Here is a 14,363-nt window from a genome sequence, read left to right on the forward strand (position 1 = left end):
ATAATGTACATTTCCGCAGATACAAGGAGCAGGACATCAGAGACATCATTTGCCAGGAATGATATTATTACTTTTCGGAAAGAACATCTCCTTTGCGTTTACGATAATGAAGGGCAAGAAAACAGAAAACTTCTGTAAAAGATGTAAGCAAGCAAAAGAAACGACAAGCCAACGGTCACTTCAATGTATTGAGACAATATTATGACAATCACACATTGCACTGAACAAATTGGAAAACAGTCCTAACAGTACAAGCTTTGAGTCCTATCAAACTGAACACTTCTCAATGAGGAAGTACAACGAAATAGCAAACATTCTTGTTTGAAAATAAAGAGGCAATCCGAATTCATCTGACACAGTCGCGTCAGAAAGGCAGCTCTCTCAGGGGGAGTTAAGAATGCTAAACTAAATACTGGAAGCATTCAGTGCCATAACCTTACACTGCTCGTTCATCGCCACAAGTTGGGCTTCTTTCTTGTCCAGTAGAGCACTCAGCCTCACATTCTCTTCCATGAGTTTCTGGACCTCAGCCTCCTTTTGCATCTTCTCGTTTTCCAACTGTGATGTTTTTGCTACGAGCCTGGTTGTTTCCAAGACAACAGCATAAAGTAAATTTCCTAGACAGGAAACTTGTATTCTATCCAGACACAGTCAACAGTACTTCTAAACAAACAAGAACAGAAAATTCTCAAGGGACAGACTGCTTATTGCAGTGGCCAATTGATTTATCAGAATTTAAGGTGAAGAAAATAGAAAGACAAGGACCAGGAAAAAAATATTTAATTAGCCCTTAAGGGTCTAAACCTTGATTGTTATATTTAAGGACAGCATTTAGTTTATAGGTGATAAGTGTTGCAATTATCCCGAATACCTCAACAATAAAACAATCCTACAAACTATAAGTACCTTCACAATCTGACATTAGAATATCAAGATATGCTAATTCACAGAATGCTGCAAATATCATTTATGTACTGCACCTAAGTAACACATTCTCCACTTTACGATATGTGACTACCACCTAAAGGCAGAACCACGAGACGGGGACCATAAAAACTGATCTTATCTTGAATTAGAGGCAAGTTGATTATAACATCGCAAGCACTAAGTGCTTTACAAATAATTAAGCTAACTAACCAAACATGTATAATCAAGCATTAAAGGTATACATAGCATCCTCTTATCTTCCTTTTGGTAATAATTATGCAATCAAAGAATTCATCACCAAGGCCAAATAGGGTAAGTGTTAGCAGTTGGCTTCTAAGAATGCACCGGAGAACGTCTGTCAGACTCCATAACCTATTCCTAATCCCTGTTAATCACATTTTTAAGTATTATGCATGTTATTCAATATCCTTGCTCCATGATAATCATATGAATGTTTTAAAACTTAACTCTTCATTCACTACCTGCAAAGGTTTCAGAACCACTTGGAAAGACAACAAATGAGCGAGTAAATGTATAGTAATTATATCCACAAAATATTTTGATCTCAGTCACGTGAAGACAAAGTACACACTTTGGGAATCGGTAATCTAAATTAGAGAGCATGGTACAGGGAAGAGAAGCGGGAAACAGGTGGATGTACGAGCAGTAGAGCAGTTGTCTATGGAACTTTTCAGATTGAATGTTATGGTAGTCCATAAACCCAAAGACCGATTTCCTTTATAGGACCAAATGTGCATGTGAAGGTAATAAACAAGCTGGTTGAGAGCACAACTAAATTTTCCATATGAAAGTTCCCATAAGCTTATAAACCTACAACATAAATGTGCATGGTTAACTCAGATTCTGTGAAAATCATGAATAGGGGTCTAAACAGTTTTCTCTGTCTAGCTTATTTCATAAAACGATGAAGATTTCTGCAATAGTTAAAATATGAAAGGCTTTTAGCCCTGATATGGTTCGAATCACATAATATCCATCTGCATTAGTTCAAAATCAGCATGAAAGAAGTCAACCAAAGTACCAGCTAGAGAGAATACAGATAATGCCAGGGAATATAGTTCTTCTCCATGTGGTGAACAAAATGACAAGGCATTCTGCCTGTCCCAAGCTTACTAACAACAACCTTGCAGCACGAACACCCATTCTCTTCATCTCCCACGTTAGTTATAAAATTTATAATGGGAATCTCATGCAAAATTCATGATTTTTTGAGTTATCTCTTCCTTAATTATACATTGTGGTTCATTTATATAAATTAAATCCATGCTTTTACATTGACAAGCTTGTTGAACATTAATCCGAAGAGACCTTCATTTGCCTTGGTTAGGAAAAGAATATTTCTTAAACATAAATTCCTACTGCATTTTAAAAACCTATTTTCACTTTTCAGTCTTTTCTTTTCTTTTCTTTACAATAAGTGGGGAGATGTTCAAGAAAAACTTCTGAAGTTTCTATAAGCTAAGGCACGCCTTGGAGTGCCTCCTCTTTTATATGGAACAATATTTTTGTTGTCTTTATTTACATTATTTTATAGCTGTTATTTTCATGATATAAAACCAGTATTGCATCTAAAGCATGCAGATAAATCTAGATTCTTAAGATGATATTTTGCGTCACCATAGTGGGAAACCATACAGATATTCTGATATGGGACAAAGCGCTTCAACAAAAACTGTGCGAAATTAAAATAAAGCCAAACTATAATTAAGCCATCAAATTAGAGAAATAAAATCAATAATTCAATGCAATCAGCAACTGGAGGTGTTCTACGTAGTTGAGACCGGATTTACACAAAGCAAAAAATACGGGAACTAAATTAATGTGAGGAATCCTAAGCAGATAGCAAATAAACCAAATTCTCTTTACTAAAAAGAAAAAACTAAAATTTCCAAGTCTTGAACCAAGGGTAGATCAAAATCACTTTGACCTGTTCGTATTTGCTTATTTGTGTGTTCCAGATGCTGGCCTAAGATCCAAAATCCAGACGCTTGTTTGGTGATTGAACTGAAGTTTAAACACCAAATCTCCAGCTTTGATAACTCAGTATTTTACTACAATGATCTTTTGATATTTTCATTCATACATCACATTCTTACTAACTGGATGAAAAATAGAGGATCTTATACTAGGAAGAAACATGCTTCCATCTCAAAAACATAAGCTTATGTTCTATGTAAAAGAAATCTAGTCAATAGATACTTATTTATGTATATCATCACATAGAAGAGTGTCCAATAAACTGCATCTGCGCCTCATGAAGTCACATAAAGCAAAAGAGCTGTCATCTACAGGCAGCGGCTAGTTTCTAAAGGTTATTGGCCTTGCTTTCTAATATTAAAGACTACATTACCCTAAATATCAGCACATCTCATTGTTGATTCAAATCCAACATTAAGGTCTAGTGGCCTAGAATCAAATTGATAACAATTTCCGACATGTTCCTTTGATGTGGACCTGGAGGGAATAAAGAATGGAATCCTAAAATGGCGGCGGATTAAAATAATCTAATGATTAGCTAAAGACTTCAGAAGACAGAAGAATCTTATAAAATCTACTATTCTCAATAACGTGCAATATAAATATTAAATATCCCCTAAAGGAATCAAACATATAGTTTCATTACAGAACCCCAAAAGACTTGAATGCTTTTATAGTTTTTTTTATATGAAATGTCCCCTAAAAATCAAAGCAGTAAGTTTAAATATACTCTCAGGCCCCAGCTTTCCTAGTCGTGCAAGGAATCTTTTCCTTAATCCAAAGTAAATACAAATACTACTTAAAACAATTTCAATCGATTTGTTATACCAACTAAATAAAATCATCCACCTAGACTGTTGGAAGGATTCTGCAACTGCTATAGTAATCTAAAAGTGTTCATGGTCTCCCAACAATTAACATGGATCATTTCTTCTAAGGATTAATCCATCTCCAAGTGCTTGTCCAAAAATAACCCATTATGTTTCTTACTCTTGATCCCTCTATTGTCTTAGTTATATAGTATCAGATTCCAGTAAAGTATGTACAGATATTGCTTTCTTGAGTTGCCAGAGATTAGATAACTTATACTTTACATGACATACAACAATTGGCGTATTCATTTCAGGTTATAGAATAGGATTTCTGCATTCTCAATTTTATTGGACTAAGTACTATCCTGATCATCACATTTTTTCCGCCAACTTCTTAGTTGAATTAAGCAAATATATCAATAGCTAGGACACAAGCAAGGAGTGGGGACATAGTGAGACACACAAGCACATGGAGAAAACACAAAGGTGAACCTCACTTATCAAAAATTAAAAAGCAAGATATATATGATGGAAAATGCAAACCAAAACTGTTGTGCCGAATCATATGAGAACATTCAAATTGAAACAAATTTATAGTAACTAGTACATTCAATTGCAAATTAACTAAAAGAGTATATGCTAATCCTTTGGTAGATTGATAACAAAACTGGGACAACCACCTTCGAGTCAGGTACAGCTTTGATCAAATCACATCAGAGGTAGAAAATAATGTTGCTAATAGAATAAGTTAACTTTGAGATTTGGTTGATTCATTGAGTCTTGGTACTGAGAAAGATTTTGTAATCCTACTGTGCAATATTCATACCTAAGCCTAGGCTTCCATCTAGTCATAAAATACATACTATATAATGTTACAAATAGCATAAATCAACTTTGAGATTTTGTTAATTTATTTCCTTGATACTGAGAAAGATTTTGTCATCCTGCTTTATAATTCAATACCTTTAAGCTTTATAATTCAATACGTGACAGAGGCTTCCTACTATTCATGAAAATACATGATTGATTAAATATGTATAAGATGTGTAAAAGTGCAAAAGGAGAAGAAAATGCGGTATCAACAAAAGCGCCACATACAACAATGGAGATATCCCAATAGGAAAGTAAAATTTTCCAGCACTTCATGCAATTCATTCACAATAAACAATAACATTGACGTTCAGCATCATACACAAATTAAACTTATTCCAGGTACAACATAGACATGGATCCTCTTTAATCATAGGGGACACGTAAGTTAAAGTTGCCCTGAGTTAGACTTAAATACGATATCTCTTCCTGGAAAGAGCAGGTAGGGACCTTGAGGCTGTTAACAAAAGACTCAATAAATTACATTAAAGATGTCTTTGGTATAAATTTTCGGTTCCAAGTGGAATAAGTGCTTTTGTTTTTGTATGGATTTTCATGTAAAATTGAAAGTTGAAGGTGTTCGGATTAGTTCATGATATTGTAATCTTTTTATTACTAATGGTGTCAAATCAATGTAACTTTTACTTGAATGAGAATTGACATATATATTTTGTATTGATACAGGGTTGTTAGTGATATTTTACCAATGCTTTATTAAAAGTATATAATTATTTTCTGAAGATGGCACTGGGCTTGCAACTCGTACGCCTTGCGCCATGGCGAGCGCTTTTTTGTGCCTTTAATAACTATGAGTGTAACTGGTGGGAAATCAACAACAATTTAAGAACCTTCTATCCTATTCCACAAAGCATTTAAGCATGAGGCAGATGCATCTCTTCTTCATTCTAAGAAGGCATCAAACAGTGGTACTGTTCCTCATGAAAGCTTTGTTTTTAGAGGTCCAGTGAAGAAGTTAACTGTTCATGTGGATATCATTCTCTGTGACAATTATGTCAATGTCTTTAATGTTGAGCATCTCAAGGTACCACTAGATCCACATCCTAAGACATGCAGATGTGTTGGAAAGATGGTCTTTCAATCGATTACCTCAATTTGGTGTCCTTTTTATTGTCCCACCAATAGTGTTTCAACATGATTCATGCAGCATCAATATATTTCACATATACTTACGAGCCAAAATTAACTACCTTCTCTCATGTGAATCATGATGGTTTTAAACCATTTCACATGTGTTACCAAAGGAAGCAAGTGTTTGAAGCATATGTCCATCACTTATATGGTAAAGTATGAAGTTGCAAGTGTAAACAATGCAACAGTACTAAGAGAATAGTTTCCAATCTAAACATAAAGTCTATCTCAGTTGCACAATGGACAACTTAAGGCAATAGGTGACAAGAAGAACTCAAGACTCCATAATTCAGCAGCTATGGTGGTTAACAGTGGCACCTCCCTTTTTTGAAGTAAAGTGGTTTTTACCTAAGTGAGGGTTTGGCAATGACCAATACTTCTTTATTTAGGCTTTAGAAAGTTCATAAGTGGAGGGAAAAAGCCTGACCTCCATGTTATATCCATAGTATTCAGAAGGTGCCTTGTCATCAAGCAAGATGGATATAAGTGGTCAATGAAAAGCTACATGTTTCGAGACAAGTTGCTCCGGTTGTCATAAGGTACTGAATACATAATTGTAATTTTCCTTCTCCCAAGTTCTTCCTTGTAGTATCTGCCATCATGTATATATAAGGTGATATATAAAGAAGAAAGCAGAAGATCTTTTGGTGGAAGATGTTGCCATTGGGATATGGAAGGTTGCTATACAGAAGCTGTCAACAACAAGAAGTTAGGAAAGTGGAACTGGGTTATTCAAAAGAATCATTCTTAATGTGATTCTTGTAATTAGAATAAAGAAACAATCACTCTTTCTTGTGAACACAAAGACTTAACTTGAAACATTTCTAGGGTTGACTGCATTGCAAAGTACTCAGCAGGGTTCCATCTTAGGCTCATCTTTCAGCATAAGTGAGTACTAAATGTATGTCTATTCTTCTACTAATGGATGGGGAAGCAAATGAAAAGTAAAATAAAATACTACAAGCACAAATATGAAAGCAATACGAAAAAAAGAACTGAAGGCAGTGCAATATAAATGGGAAAAGTTGAATAGTTAGTAATCGCCGTGATCAATGAATAAAAGGCAAGCACTAATAAAAAAAAAAAATCACCAACTATTCCAAAAACTAAAAGAAATTATGGAAGTTAGAGATACTGACCGTTCAAAGTGCTTTTCAATTGTCTGAAATTGCTTTTCTGATGAAAGAAGTGTTTCCCTTACACTAATCAGAGTGCTGACATAAGATTTCAGGGATTCAAAGTCTTGCTTAACACGGCAAAGCTCCTGCTCATTCTCGGCAGCTCTTTGCCTCTGTCTAGAGGTTTCTTCGACCAAATCTTCAACTCTCTGTCTCATCTCATTCAAAATACTATTTGTACCCATAGCAAACTGTTCCATCTCTTCTAGTTTTATAGACATGCTCTCAATTTGAACTGCCTTCTTTTTAATTTCTTCCTGCCCTACCGTCACCTTCTGCTTCTCAATAGCCGTTTCAGATTCTGCCATGATAACTCTCTTTACAAGACTTTCCATTACATCTGTAACCATTTGTACACTTTTGAGTAATTCGCTAGTATAGATTCCATCTTGTTCATCAAGAGAACCTTCCTCACTACTAAGTGCTGTCCATGTTTCCTCATCAGCACTGTCAAAGGAAGAAATGTCTACATTCCTAGACCATCCAGACAATGGTATACCATTTTTATCGACAAGGCCCACACCATCCAATTGTTTGATACCACAAGACGTATGAGCCAAATGAGGAACTGCCATGATTCTGGCTTTGGATTTTAAGTATGTCAATAATGTCGCAGAAGTTTTGACTCTACGCCAGAGAACATTTAGTTCCTTCTTTGCATCTGCCTCTGACCCTTGTATGCAAGCCTTTACCTCCGTAAGCTTCTGTTGCAAGGCATCCACTTGGGACTGGCTCCTCTCCATCTCCTGATTCCAGTTAGTCTGTGTTTGGTTTAACTGTGATTTCAAAGCTGGAAAATCAATATCTTCCTCAGCTGCCATTACCTTCCAGGTAAATGTGTAAGAAATGACAAACCACAAAGATCAATGAAAGGTTAATCATCACATTCAATGAAATGATAAGAAGTTTTCAATCCAAAGCAACAACCTTGTTTAGAGAAAAAGAACAAAAATTGAGTATAATTCTTTTGTGGCTCTAATGTAGCAAGGTGAATAAGGTTTCACACAATTCATAGAACTATGTCTAGCCATTGGCAAACTTCATAGCTTATAACATGTTAATACATGAGAAGTGGCTTAACATTGAAATGAAGCAGATTTCCACGTAAGACTACAACAGGACCATGCTGCATATAATTATGACAGACCAGATACTTGAATAGAAAGTGTTTCCCAGTCAAAGAAAAGACATAAAAGAGCTTGCTCCAAGGCACAAACTACTATCTGCTTTTCACTTCAAGGTCAAGATGAACATGGGACGAGCCAAATTCATGATTGGTCCTGCTCAAGAGTAAAGCTGTCTCATGTTAAGAAAGTCTAACCAAGGACATCAAGAAAATGTTTCTCTGCATGGATCCCCACGTGCACAAAAAGAGAATCGTCTTTTCATTTCAAGGTCACGGTGAATTCAAGAGATGAGGTGATACGAGCATAATATCATTATTGGTCCGGTCCAGCAGTACAGCTGCAGACCATGTTATAAAAGTTTACTGCATGTCACCAAATCAATGTCTCTCCGAGTGACCATGCAACATGGAATATCTCAAAGAGCCAATTCAAATTTAAATGTGGTTTTTGAATACTTAGATCTGCATCACAAGAAACTCGGATGCCAAATGTTAAACACCATGTATGGGTTGGTAGAAATATAGACAAGTTTTTCATGCTTGGTCACAGATATATACGACAAAATTTTAGATGAAAAAAATGCCTTTTCCTCCTTGAAAACGAAAAGGAAATTTTTTGTACGCCATTAGTAAATGAGACAGGAGGACTTGCCCCGGCTCTGTGAACGCAAGGAAGAAAAGCAGGAAAACTTTTCTGCCAATATGCTGATGCAACCAGAAGAAAGAGATTTACACTAGCTTGACAACTAGATATGATATTTTGCCCAAGCAATTTTAGCTGCGCCTTCAAATTTTAAATGACTTTATAAGATCAAAAAGCACATGAAAAACGTACACATTGCAGGCCCAATAAAAAATAGAACAATATCTTGGAAGCTTATCTAAAACCCAAATCAATTTACCAATTCTGCTAATCAACGGACGTAAAAAAGTTAGTCAAAAAATCAGAATTATCATGTATTAATCTCACTTTCCAGTATCTCAATTCTTAAAAGTGACAAACCTACCAAGAAAATCCAAACACTCCGAGAAGTTCCCAACAACATAAAGTTACGTTAACAGTAAGATCCAACAAAATTCTACATTTCCACACATTGACAAGAAACATATTCATTCCACACGGATTCAACCAATTAAAATAAAAAGAAACGTTTCCATATCATACTCAGAGGTTCCCAAATTTCCATTGGTTCTTGCCTCGAAATCCGTGACAAGCTACAAAATAGAGATGATGTTAGATACCTTGTCAATATCTGGAAATTTTTGGGAGCTTCTGACGGGAGAAAATGAAGACGAAGAGGGTCCAACAGGGATTGTCAGAAAACAGGCCTCTAATTGAAGGATTATTAACAAATATATGATGAAAAAAGAGAAAGAAAGGGAAGGCGACCAAAGGTAGTATTTTACTCCGCCTTTTGCTATCGGCCCCTTCACCTTTTACCAAATTACAATTAGCACCTCTTAAACGATTGAAACTACAGACTTTTGTTCTTAGAGGCCACGTTTGGCTCGAATGACGGGATTATGGATGGTGGAATTAAAATTCTAGAATTGATAGATAACAAATTATTAATAGCCCTTTAATAATTTATGTGGTGCTTTTTCATAAATCCATTCAAATTACTGATATTCTGTTAGATTACGTTATGTTATGTCTAGTTTATACGAATAATAAAACAACAAATTATATAAGAAAACTAGAAAATATTTTCATAATGTTTGGATTTGTTTTCTAAGTATTTTGTTGTATTTTATGGAGATAGAGAGAGAAAAACAAAGAATAAGTGTGTGTTATAGATAGTATGTATGTTTGGATTTGTTTTTGAATATAATTTAAAATAAGTATTGTATGTTTAATATTGTATTTTGAAAAATAAAAATTACTATTTATTGTCAAATCATAGTCAAATCATGTCTTTTTATATATATTTATATATATTTAGGTGTATATATATGTATAAATTTGTGCTAAAACAGTTTAAAACATCTAAATAAGGTGTTTTTGAATGGTGGCAAACATTGGGTATGTTTTGACTCGTCCCGAAAATAACTTAAAAATAAAAACAAACATAGTGTTTTGTTTTTATTTTATCCCACTTACGCTGCTGGCATTATTTATCTCATTACTCTAACCAAATCAATAATATTCTTTCTTTTATCGTAACAAAAGGTCATATTTCTTTTAACATGTATCTTTTAGGATTAATTATATTTAGACCTTTTTTAAAATACTAAATTATGCTTTTTTTAAAGAAATTTCAAAATTATACTTACACTCCCTCCACAATTATCATTTACACCTGACCCCATTTCGTTATATTTTGAACAAAAAATGCTGACATAAGTAAAAAATAAATAAATAAATTTTAAATTTTGCCTGTTGGGTGGAGAGCAAAAATACCTATTCGACTATTGCAGCGGAATATAGAGTACAAAACTCTTTAATAGACCAAAATAATTACATGAATTATAATGGTTACAAAAATCATTAGATATGAATAAATCAAACGAAAAGAATATTGTAGTATCAATTAGGTTCAGATTCAAACCAGATCCTTTGAACACACAAGAGGGCCGCACCCACACCCCAATTCACGATTGCACTACTACTCGAAGAACACCACAAAGGTTTTGTCCCTCGATCACACAGATCTCTCTTTCTTGGTCACCGAGACATTAATCACACAGATTTCACAAAGAAGGTTAAAAAATAGAAAACGACTGTTCGGGTTTTCTCTCTATTTTTGGGTCTCTTGGTGGAGGAGGAAGAGGCCTTTATATAGGGATGAAGATACGCTGGATAAGAACAACAATAGAGTCCTTCCTCAAGTAACTTTGTTGCCTAAAGAAGACTCCCATGGAAGTTGGAGACTTGAAAGGATAAGAGAGAAGAACAATGATGACTCTCCGGATCGGGTCGAACGGGTCGTGGACCGGATAGTGGGCCGTCCGAGCGAATCGGGTAAGTGGGTCTCTAAAAACTTGGGCCACAAAAATATAACATTGCCCCTCATTGAACATTCTCATTTATTTTTGTGCTGATAAATGAACAAATGTAATATATATATATATATATATATGAAGTGTGGTTGACAATATTACGTTTTTCTTTTATAAGTATAAAATTATTAAATTAAAATATTAAATGAGGGGTAAAATTAAAAATTTATGCAATTTATTTTGCTAACTTCAGTATTTTTTTTTAATCCTAACAAAAATTGGTAGAAAATTAATGAAGAATTATGTTCTTTAAATGTATATTGTTCTTCATTTGCTATGTTTAAAAAAGTTTTGGTGTGCTTCATGTTAGAATCCGATTCTTCCATTTTAATCGAGTGATTTATTATTCTTTAAATGCATTTTTTTTATGATATTTGACTGTGCCTTTTGGTTTTTTCCTTTGTTAAGTATTCTAATGGGACCTGAAACAAACCAATGATGATAATTGATTTGTTTTTTTTTTTTTGGGTAAATTATAATTATATTTTGTGAAATTTGGTATAATTATAAATAGCTCTTGTAGTTTGAAATCACAAATACCCCTCAAATGAAAAATAATTGTGTAGCCCCTAAATGGTGAAGTGGACATTACTACTTTATCCTTACTGATTTTAAAAAATAAAATATAAAAAAATATTTGAAAAAATATATAAAAAATTAAGGATGGATAAAATAAATAATTTATAGAGAATATTAATCTATAAAATACTTCCTAAAGTTATAAAATACATATAATTATAATTTATAATTCACAATGACATTTTGACAGGTTCATTACATAAACGAAATGGGCTCATTGTTAGAAGACAGATGTTAAAATAAAGAGGATATTTAGAATTTGTCAAATAATAAAAAGATATTTAGTCCTATGTGTTGTCATCAAATGCGTTACAAATTTTCATCACTTGGACTGGACTTGCGTTGCTAATTTATATTAGGAACGGATTTTGCAAAAAAAAAAATATCTAGTGATAATTACAGATACATTCACAAAAATATTAATATTATTTACACAAATCATTCATTTTTTTGAAAAAAATACACATATACTCTATAAAATGCCGACATCATTACATAAATCACCCATGCTTTTGTGTTTGTGAGGGATGGTTTATGTAATTATCCAAAAAGGCATGAATAGTTTATGTAATGTAAACAGACCATAGGTGAAGGGATGTAAATATAACATACATTTATTTGGTAACTGACTCGTCCCTGATTTTAGCATCAAACTTTTTTTGTTATTGAGTTTGCTAGAAATTTTACGAACGAAAATATTTATTTATGATATCTTAGGAGATTTTTCTGTCAAGATCTGCTACAAAATTTTGCAACATCAAAATTCCTTTCAAATTATAGTAAGGAGCTATTTTATATATAATGTAAATTTTTTACATTACCTCATGCCAAATATTTGATGGATTTATCTCTTTAAATTAAATTATAAAGAGATTATATGAAAGGTGTTCAAGTACATTATAACTTTACCTCTTTCACACATATATAAATGGGTTTTTTGAAACTCATTCAAGACATAGATAACTGAGACTGAAGAATAAAATAAAGATTGGCAAAAGTAGAGATTAAAGAATAAAGTCAGAGAATAAGATCTCAAGGAATTCACTACGACGTTCCTCAAGTTTAAGAATATTCAAAGTGCTCAAGACAAAAATCAAGTCGTTCATCAAAGGCACAACAAATTAGTTCTCCGACTAGGAGTACAACAACCTTATGTATGAGGTGGTTGTATCTTGGTTCTGACTTATGTGATTGCGGTATTATATGGTTGCCAAAACCCCTACACTAGTGCAGTCAGAATATATATGGAGGTTGGTGCATCCAAGAAGGAATTCATCGCCCGTTGTGGGTTGATGACGATCTCTTATATCCTCTAAACTATGTTAATCTCTAAAAGTCTGTGGCAACAACTATTGGTCAAATAAAAAAATGGATTGCCATATTGATTATTGAGAAACACAGTCAAAAGTGGATACATATAGTTATCGAAGTTAAGCATGAGAATCGATTTACAATTCAGTGCCCTAGAGTAGGACTATTAAGCATTAAAAATCATCGATTGAAGTCTTGCATCCTAAGGAGTGGAGCTCACGTACCATTGACTTCAAGGAAGCCATTTTTTCAAGAGGGAGTGGTTGGTTATTTGTGGGTCCTTGCAAGGTGTGTGTATTTACATTTTCCTCCCCAACTCTCTCGTATCCTTCTAGTTTCAAAAAGTTGTATTTCTTTTATCATTTTCTTAAAAGCTTGAAATTCATTCTACTTCATGAAAATGTTATTCTAGTCCCACTCTCTTGAGTTTCTAGTAAGGTTCAAAGAGGCATAAGTTGGTGTGTTTGTGTGAACTTGCTAGAGGGAGTTTTACTTAGCTCCTGTGTGGACAAAATAAAAATATGTTGTTGGAGGATATCTTTCAAAGTTGAGATACTCTACTATTCTCAAATAGGTATCAATCATTTGATTTATATCAACTAGTTGGTGTGTAAGTGCACAAATGACCCGATTGACAAGGGATATAATCCCTTTTAATATTTTATTTATCGCTTTCGTCCCTCATTTACCATTTTGAGATTGTATGGATTCCTAAAAAAAATATTGAAAATAATAAAATATAATAATATTGATTACTAAATAAGAAGAATAATTATAGAATGGCCAGAATAAAGATAAAATTTATTTGGTTAATATCTATACAATTATTTTTTAAGTTTATTTATTAATTTTCATTTTAAAATCTAGGGATAAAAATGATTATTATTTGAAAAAATAATATAAAATAAATATAAACATCAATTGGATACCAAAATATTTTTTCATGATAAAATTTGGATATCAATTAGATTATTTGTAACTACTCAACTATTAAAATGACATTAATAACAAAATTTGGATACCAAAATAAATTTTACCTATATAAATCGAGTTCTAACTGAGTTATTTTTTATTCAAATCCATACTATTATTATTTTTTCTATCGTATTAAATTTTGAATATCCAAATTTATCATTTATTTCATTTATTTATTTCAAAAATATTGGTTAGATTAATAATTTATTTTTTTAATAATCTCGTAATTGTATATAACTACCCACTGCTCCATATTTATCTCTCATACTTTTTACATTTATTATAATTCATAATTTTCACAAATTTCTTTCTTTTTTTTTTTAATCATTTTAGACCAAAAGTTTTTTTATATATTCGCGAAAACGGCTTATAATAATAAATAATATAGATGAAGACGAACGTGATAGTAAACTGAATTCCAGGGTCATCAGTGTAATT

The 14,363-nt window shown here is 33.1% G+C and overlaps 1 protein-coding gene across 4 annotated transcripts; it reads right to left on the reverse strand.

Moving 5' to 3' along the window:
• Nucleotides 1-157: 157 nt before the first annotated feature.
• On the reverse strand, nt 158-9,460 carry LOC105178143 (polyamine-modulated factor 1-binding protein). 4 transcript variants are annotated; one of them, XM_011101523.3, is made up of 3 exons: nt 9,303-9,460; nt 6,896-7,758; nt 158-580 (listed from the first exon to the last, which is right to left on the reverse strand). In XM_011101523.3, the coding sequence occupies exons 2-3, from the start codon at nt 7,753-7,755 to the stop codon at nt 406-408; spliced, it is 1,035 nt and encodes a 344-aa protein (XP_011099825.1). In that variant the 5' UTR covers nt 7,756-7,758; nt 9,303-9,460; the 3' UTR covers nt 158-405. The 4 variants fall into 4 exon arrangements, with proteins under 4 accessions (XP_011099825.1, XP_011099828.1, XP_011099827.1 ...); XM_011101526.3 differs by having other exon boundaries at nt 6,896-7,710; nt 9,303-9,457; XM_011101525.3 differs by having other exon boundaries at nt 6,896-7,748; nt 9,303-9,457.
• Between the last annotated feature and the right edge of the window lie 4,903 nt (nt 9,461-14,363).

This window comes from Sesamum indicum, linkage group LG9 (assembly GCF_026168435.1).
Source record: "Sesamum indicum cultivar Baizhima isolate 11 linkage group LG9, ASM2616843v1, whole genome shotgun sequence".
In the NCBI taxonomy this organism is placed as follows: domain Eukaryota; kingdom Viridiplantae; phylum Streptophyta; class Magnoliopsida; order Lamiales; family Pedaliaceae; genus Sesamum; species Sesamum indicum.